Source organism: Cyprinodon variegatus, unplaced genomic scaffold, assembly GCF_000732505.1.
Source record: "Cyprinodon variegatus isolate N-32 unplaced genomic scaffold, C_variegatus-1.0 Scaffold156, whole genome shotgun sequence".
Classification (NCBI taxonomy): domain Eukaryota; kingdom Metazoa; phylum Chordata; class Actinopteri; order Cyprinodontiformes; family Cyprinodontidae; genus Cyprinodon; species Cyprinodon variegatus.
This window is the reverse complement of record NW_015150609.1, coordinates 1,276,172-1,283,515: the sequence shown is the minus strand read 5'-3', so window position 1 is coordinate 1,283,515 and position 7,344 is coordinate 1,276,172. Positions and strand designations below refer to the sequence as shown.

At 48.0% G+C, this 7,344-nt stretch overlaps 2 protein-coding genes across 2 annotated transcripts in view; one reads left to right on the top strand and one right to left on the bottom strand.

The window, feature by feature from the left end:
* abhd12 (abhydrolase domain containing 12) overlaps positions 1-3,940 on the bottom strand; it is a 9,578-nt gene extending 5,638 nt beyond the window's left edge. The window contains exons 1-3 of the mRNA XM_015377533.1: positions 3,639-3,940; positions 1,019-1,140; positions 648-753 (exon numbers count right to left, since the gene is read on the bottom strand). Of these exons, the coding sequence (XP_015233019.1) occupies positions 648-753; positions 1,019-1,140; positions 3,639-3,772 (362 nt within the window). The 5' untranslated portion in view covers positions 3,773-3,940. The remainder of the gene's footprint in view (positions 1-647; positions 754-1,018; positions 1,141-3,638) is intronic.
* Positions 3,941-5,076: 1,136 nt separating this feature from the next.
* On the top strand, positions 5,077-7,021 carry gins1 (GINS complex subunit 1 (Psf1 homolog)). The gene is made up of 6 exons (XM_015377549.1): positions 5,077-5,316; positions 5,618-5,682; positions 6,350-6,448; positions 6,531-6,621; positions 6,697-6,813; positions 6,884-7,021. Exons 1-6 carry the CDS (start codon positions 5,242-5,244, stop codon positions 7,004-7,006), a joined length of 570 nt encoding a protein of 189 aa, XP_015233035.1. The 5' UTR covers positions 5,077-5,241; the 3' UTR covers positions 7,007-7,021.
* The last annotated feature ends 323 nt before the right edge of the window (positions 7,022-7,344 follow it).

Genomic DNA, 7,344 nt, shown 5'->3' with positions numbered 1-7,344 from the left:
GGAACGTTCCTCTGGCTCTATGGAACGTTCCTCTGGCTCTATGGAACGTTCCTCTGGCTCTATGGAACGTTCCTCTGGCTCTATGGAACGTTCCTCTGGCTCTATGGAACGTTCCTCTAGCTCTATGGAACGTTCCTCTGGCTCTATGGAACATTCCTACAGAACCTAGATGATATCTGACCCGCCTCTGGGAACCAGTCTAGAACTTCCATATCATATCATAAACAGGATATCTGTTTCCTTTCAGAAGCGCTAACAGAACCGACTGGTCCAATAAGGAACCCACATCCAGGGTCCATGAACAGAACGGCTCCCATTGTAGCTGCTTCTAGCAGGATAGCTCTGGATTAGGAGTCAGAACCGGACGGATGAATTGTTGGGAATGAGTTCATCAGAACCGGTTCTTCATCAGAGGCTCCTCAATGTTAGCAAAGAGGAATCCAAACCCTGAGAGGGAGACAGAACCCAGCTGCAGGTTCTGATCCGTTCCTCCTGGTCCAGAATGAAGCTCAGCATCAGAGGTGCTTCTATCTGATCAGGTTCTACATCTCTGAGGAAGACTTCTGGATCTTCATCAAAGACGACGACCCAAACATTCTACAGAACTAGTCCGGCTGCAGCAGCAGCGGAACTTTCCGGGTTCCTACCAGACTCCGATCTTCTGGCCCGCCTCAGGCTCCAGGTAGAAGTTGTGTGTGTGGTTCAGTCCCTGATCCAGCGGTCGCTTCAGGTCGATGAAGTACGGCATCTTCACTGGGACAGAAAACACACACCGGTCACATGACTGCTCCTCATTGGTCAGTTTGATTGATGGAAATATGGAAGCGCGGTTTGGACAGGAAGTTAGAAAATAAAAGCCTGAATATTCAGATAAATTCTGCTCAGCTGAGGCAGAACCAATCACAGGATAGAGTGACATCACTCTGAGAGGAGCCAATAGAGACACAGAACCCGTTTCTAATTGGGACGCAGCCAATCAGAGCTCTGACCCGGAACCGCGGGTCCGACTGAAACTTACCAAAGTTGAGGAAGACCAGCTTGGCCTGGATGGAGGGGAAGAGCTTGATGATGAAGGGGATGGCGACGTAGACCAGCAGCAGCAGCATCATCATCCTCTTCATCTTCCCCAGCAGACCCGACCTGAGAACAAACAGCCGGGTCAGACGGTTCTGGTAGACCTGGTGACACCGGAACCGACCAGGTCTGAGCGCGCTCACGGTTCTGGAAAGCCTCAGTAGATCAGGACCTTCTGAACTCTGACCTGTTCCTTCGGACCGAACCATTAGAGCCGAGCAGGGGGGGGGGTTACCATCAGGCAATACTAGACAGTTACCTAGGGGCCCCGAGTTCCTGGGGGCCCCGAGTTCCTGGGGGGCCCATAAAACTCTGTTTCCATGTTTGGTTAATAAAACTATTCCTTATTTGTTCACATTAATTATATTTTTGATCAAAGCTTCTAGAACCGTATGTCTAGCTGCTTTATATCTACTTAAATGAGTTTCTAATCTAACAGTTTATTTTCTTCCTCCTTTAATTAGATTAGATTGAACTTTATTGTCGTTACACAGGTTCAGGTTCAAGGCAGTGAAATGCAGTTTAGGTCTAACCAGCAGTGCAGGATAAATAATGGTTCTATAAATACGGGACATGGTTCTACTGAATGAATATAGAGATGAATAATATTATAAATAATTAATATAATATATAGATCACTAGTGTTATGAACTAAATTTACAGCTGGATGTGAAGTAAATATAATATACAGGTGGATGTTACTATAAAAAAGGTTTTTACAGTTATGTACAATAGCATCATATTTTTGCTCCTCAGTCTAGATCTTAATTCTTTAGATTCTCCAATGCAGCTGAACCCATAAACCCAATCCACTCTAATCTGTTCTACTCTACTTCTATCCTATCCTAATGTAATCTATTCTACTCTATTTCTATTCTCGTTCTCTTCTTGCTGAGTAAGAGGAGCCGGCCCGGCCCGGCCCGGTAACCCGACCCGCTGAGCAGCTGAATTAGTCATGTGTTCTCCTCAGTGCGGCAGAACCGGTTCCACTGCTGACAGAACAATGAGGAGGATAAACGGACCCGTCCCAGCAGGCTGGTTCTGATTCTGCTGGGCTGGAAGCTGCTGGACCACAGGTTAACGGGTCTGAAACCCGGTCCAGAACCTGCTGATAGACTCATGGTTCTGAGTCTGCAGTGTGCTCTACAGCAGCTAAACAGAACCATCAGGTCCGGATTCTTCAGAACCACCCAGAGTGATTCCTGTGTTGGATCCGACTGGACCGGGTCCTGGAGGTTCTCCAGAACCAGGAGACAGGCTACAATATGATGGAGGACCTGGTTCGATCCAAAAGATTCTGACTATTTAACTGGGTCAGAACCACCATCAGCTGAACCTTCTGGGCTCAAAGAATCAGAACCAGAACTGGGTCGCTGTGACCCGTTTAAACTCTGATCAGTGGTTCTGATGGGAACCAAACTGGGCCGGGTCTCTCCCCAGAATCCAGGGTTCTGATCTTCTCGTCTGGGCTCTGATTGGTCCTTTAAGTGGGCGGAGCCAGGATCCAGAACCAGCAGTAAAGCCTGGTTCTGGATCATTGTAATGAAGTCCTGATCTGGACCTCTTCAGAACCAAAGCCTGAACATCAGAGGTCAAAGATCGGGTAGTGACAGACCCCAACCAGGAAGTGATGCGACTCTGAAAGGAAGTGATGCCACTCTGGCAGGAAGTGATGCGTCAGTAAGGAAATTATGTGCTGACAGGAAATGATGCAGCTGACAGGAAATGATGCAGCGGACAGGAAATGACGCAGCGGACAGGAAATCAGTGACCCGTTCAGCTCGGTCTGCGGCCAACTCAGAACAACGAGCTGCATTCTGGGTCACGTGACCTGATCTGAGACGCTGAGTCAGAGTCCAGACTTCTGCTTTCAGTTCTGGTTCTGACCCGACACCCGTGACCTCCTGCTCTGCTCTGAGGTCACTTCCTGTCAGGGTGAGGTCAGCGGATCTGCTCTCGGTTCCTCTGCCCAGTCACTATATTTGGAACCAGGTTTTAAGGAGGTGAGAGGATCAGGAAGAGGAACCGGGTCGGGTCATTCCAGGGTCGGTCAAACCTCAGCGGATCAGACAGAGGAGGATTAACTTCTCTGATCTCCTGCTGATCCACTTACCTCACTCACAGACCCGTTTGGACAGAACCAGCCGCTGGTCTCATGGTAAACCGGCTCAGGGATGAAGACCTGTTCCAGATCTTCAAACTCTGCAGATGTTCTGATCCAGAATCCAACCAATCAGGGTCCAAACCGCTGTCTGACCTTCCAGCAGCAGAACCAAGCTGTGTTCTCCTTCAGAGCCCAGATGTTCCAGCAGAACCTCAGAGATCAGGAGGACACCTCCTCCAGACATCAGGCCTGGTCCTACTGGACCTCCAGAACAAGCCTGACCAGAAGCTTCCGGTTCCACCGGCTCCTGCTGGTGGCACCGGTCGGACCGGTCGGTCCAGATCAGTCCTCTGAGGTTCTGCTCCAGAACTTCACCTTTAACCTTCATCACATCAACATCATCATCATCAGTTTGACTGGAGCAGAAAAGCTCCAGCACACCTGTCCTCCTCTTCCTCACCTTCTGAAGGCTCTCTTCCTCATCCTCGGGTCTTCCTCCAGGCCCTGTCCGCCGCCGGGCGCCGCTCTGCCGGGGCGCTGCTTCAGCTCCGGGTCGCTGTCCTTCTCCGCGCTCAGGGAGCTCCGCCTTCGCATCACTGAAGGCTCAAAAAGAAGCAGCTGTTAGCGGCAGGAAGGAGACCGAACCACCGCCGGTCCGCAGAGAGGAGACGGGCTGTGGCCGGAGCGGGAGCGCTGAGAGGCGGAGAGGATCGAGCTGAATCCCGCTGGAGCCGCACTGACATCCGCAGAGCGCAGCTGATCTGAAGCGAGGCTGCCGCAGCCAATCAGCAGGCAGGAAACCCAGCACGTGACCAGAGTGGCGCTGCCTTCACGGTCTCTTAGGAAACCTCGGAGCACCGGCTTCCAAAACAAACGCGGCGCTGCGTTCAGTGTAGTCCGGAAATTTTAGCGAAGATGTTTTAAACAGATTTATTAATATTATTATTATTTTTATCATTATTTACCTTTTGAAGGATATTATTTTAATAAAAACTGAAATAAACCGATATCTGACTTTATTATCCTAGCCAAATCATAATCACCTTTAACGTCATTACTCATGTAATATAATATATTATACAAACTATCACAATAAAATTAATGTGTTAATGGAGCAGAATAATAATGTATTTAGATGTTAGGAATATACACCTTGTTCTTCCTCTTCTTCTGTGACTATTTGAGTTGATGGAACAATTAATTTATTCATTGTGGGATCAGTAAAGTCAATCAATCAATCAATCAATCAATCAATCAATCAATCAATCAATCAATCTCCCTGTCTGATGATGAGGAAAGAGTGATGGAACATGTAATCTACATGTATTCATCACATTTCTATGGTAATTATATCATATATTTATTTAATGTCAAGATTTGACATAAAGACAGAACAACCAGTCAGTGTCTGTTGATGCTACAGTATTTTCAGTGTTTTCCATCCACTGACTGTGGAACAACTTCCTGCAGCCAAATGCTGCACAGTCTCTGTGGGAGAGGGGAGTACCAAGATGGCGGCAGGTGGCTTCAGTTTTAGCGACCCAGTAGAGCTCAAGCTGTTGATCAGTTCCGCCATTTAAAAAACAAAAAACATTTTAAACCCATTAAATCTGGACCTGTTGGTTCTGGTTCTGGTTCGGTCTGAGGCTGAAGAGATTTGATCTAAAAAAGAGCAAAAACTCCAGATTTCAGGATGAATCCAGTCTGCGGTGAACCGGAAGTACTAAGGCAGGTTAAACGGCTGCGCCGCGGAGTTAAACTGATGAAAAACAATCACATGATTAATTAATCCGATGATTAATCATCGGATTAATTAATCAACAATATTCAATCGTCTCACCCGGTAAACTGATCGGTTTGTTTCACCGCATCGCTGTCTGTTTGTCCCACTGCGGCTTCCGGAGTCATACGTCACTGGGTCACATGATCACAACAAACCATTTTACCGCGAAGCTGCTCCTCTGCCGCCGATCAGGCAGGATCCTCCGGCTTCTGACGGCTCCAGTTCGGCTCCAGTTCAGCTCCAGTTCAGCTCCAGTTCGGTCCGTCGCTGCTCCGTCAGGATGTTCTGTGAGAAAGCCATCGAGCTGATCCGGGAGCTGCACCGGATGACTGACGGACAGCTGCCCGCTTTTAACGTCAGTATTACAGCTGCTGGCAGCGCTGCTCCGGAGGCCAAACTCCGTTAACAAATTTCTACTTTTAGTGTTCGGCCGCTGATCTAAGCCTAAAGATGATATAAACTCAATGTTTTCAGACAATATTCCCTCTAATTGACCTTTCGGCTTAGGTCAACAGTTTAAGTTTTTTTTATTTTTATGTCAGTTTTAGAGCTAACGTGGTTCTGCAGCTGAAAAGCTCAAAACAGCAGCATGGAGCCGCTGAATCTTTCCGGTTCCGATGGTTCGGGTCCGGTTCTAAGGTTCTGTGTGTTTTCAGGAGGACGGTCTGAGGCAGGTTCTGCAGGAGATGGAGGCTCTATATGAGCAGAACCAGGCTGATGTGTAAGTTCAGACTGGAACTTCTGCAGGTTCTGTTCCTCTTCAAAGGTTCCTGGGAACCCAGCAGATGATAAACTTCACCCTGGTTAATGTTTTTAATTGAACTTTATTGATCTCACATTGGAGACATTCTCTCTGCATTTATCCCATCCCCTGTTGGAACAATGTGGGGTTAAGGTTCTGAACATTATTAGTTCTGATGGCATTTTAGTGAAATAATTTTTATTAAAAACATCATTAATGTGCACAAATAAGGAATAGTTGTATTAACCATACATGGAAATAGTTTTATGGGGCCCCCAGGAACTTGGGGCCCTATTGATCTCACATTAACCTGGTTGTGGTTCTGCTGGAGGTTTCTTCCTGTTCAAAGGGAGTTTTTCCTCTCCACTGTCGCTACAAGCATGCTTAGTGTGAGGGATTGCTGAAGAGTCAATGAGTCGATGCAATCAGCTGGTTTTCCTTAGATAGAAACTTTGAATCAATCTGACTGGATGATCTGGTGAATTGGAAAGTGACCTGAGATGACATGATGTGAATTGGAGCTATAGAAATAAACTGAATAGAATGGAAGACCTCTGCTCCTCTGGATTCTAAACATTTAGAAGAGGAACCGGAGTCGACGGAACCAGAATCGGGCCGTCTGCTGATTGGTTCTGATCTTTTCCAGGAATGAAGCGAAGACCGTGGGCCGCGCCGACCTCATCCCCTCCATCAAGCTGCGTCACAGCTGCCTGCTGAGGAACCAGCGCTGCATCGTGGCCTACCTGTAACTCCGCCCACAGTCATGTGACGCGCTCCGCCTGCAGACACGCGGCCTCTCGTGCTCACCTGTCTCCTGCTGTTTCCAGGTACGACCGGCTGCTGAGGATCAGAGCGCTGCGCTGGGAGTACGGCAGCGTGTTGCCCGCCAACGTACGCTTTCACATGTCTGCAGAGGAGGTCAGTGACCTCACTTCCTGTTTCAGGTTTCCCCCTGCTGACATGGACATGTGAGAACAGCTGTGTTGTGTTCAGGTGCAGTGGTTCGGTCAGTATAAAAAGTCTCTGGCCTCCTTCATGCGCTCCATCGGTGGAGAGGAAGGTCTGGACATCACGCAGGACATGAAGCCTCCAAAGAGCCTCTACATCCAGGTGAGTCATGTCCGTCTGACCTTTGACCTGCAGCCTGGCCCAGCCTGCTGACATCATCATGTGTGTCCAGGTGAGGTGCTTGAAGGATCATGGAGAGTTTGAGATTGATGATGGAACGGTGATCCTCCTGAAGAAGAACAGCCAGGTGAGAACCGGATGTTTTTTAGCCGTTAGCTTTCTGATGCTACAGTAATGCTAATGTTAGCATAGCATTATGTGCTAGTGAACAGTTTCTAAAGTAATCCAGACTTCAGCATCATAACACTGGTGTTCCATTAGCCGTTATAGAGACATTAATGCAATGCTAACATTAGCAATGTAGCGCTAATGTTATCCTTTAGCATACAGCTCCTGGAGTCTGATTAGCTGCTACTTCCTGTTCCGTCACCTTTCCTGGAGTCGACCATTAGAGCTGTATCCTGATGCTACTAGAATTTACCCTGGCCAGTGGGGAGACCAGAGCATTGCACAGGGTGGCTGTGGCCACCCCCACTCATGTCTGTTTATTCACTGGATTGCTGATTAGAAAAG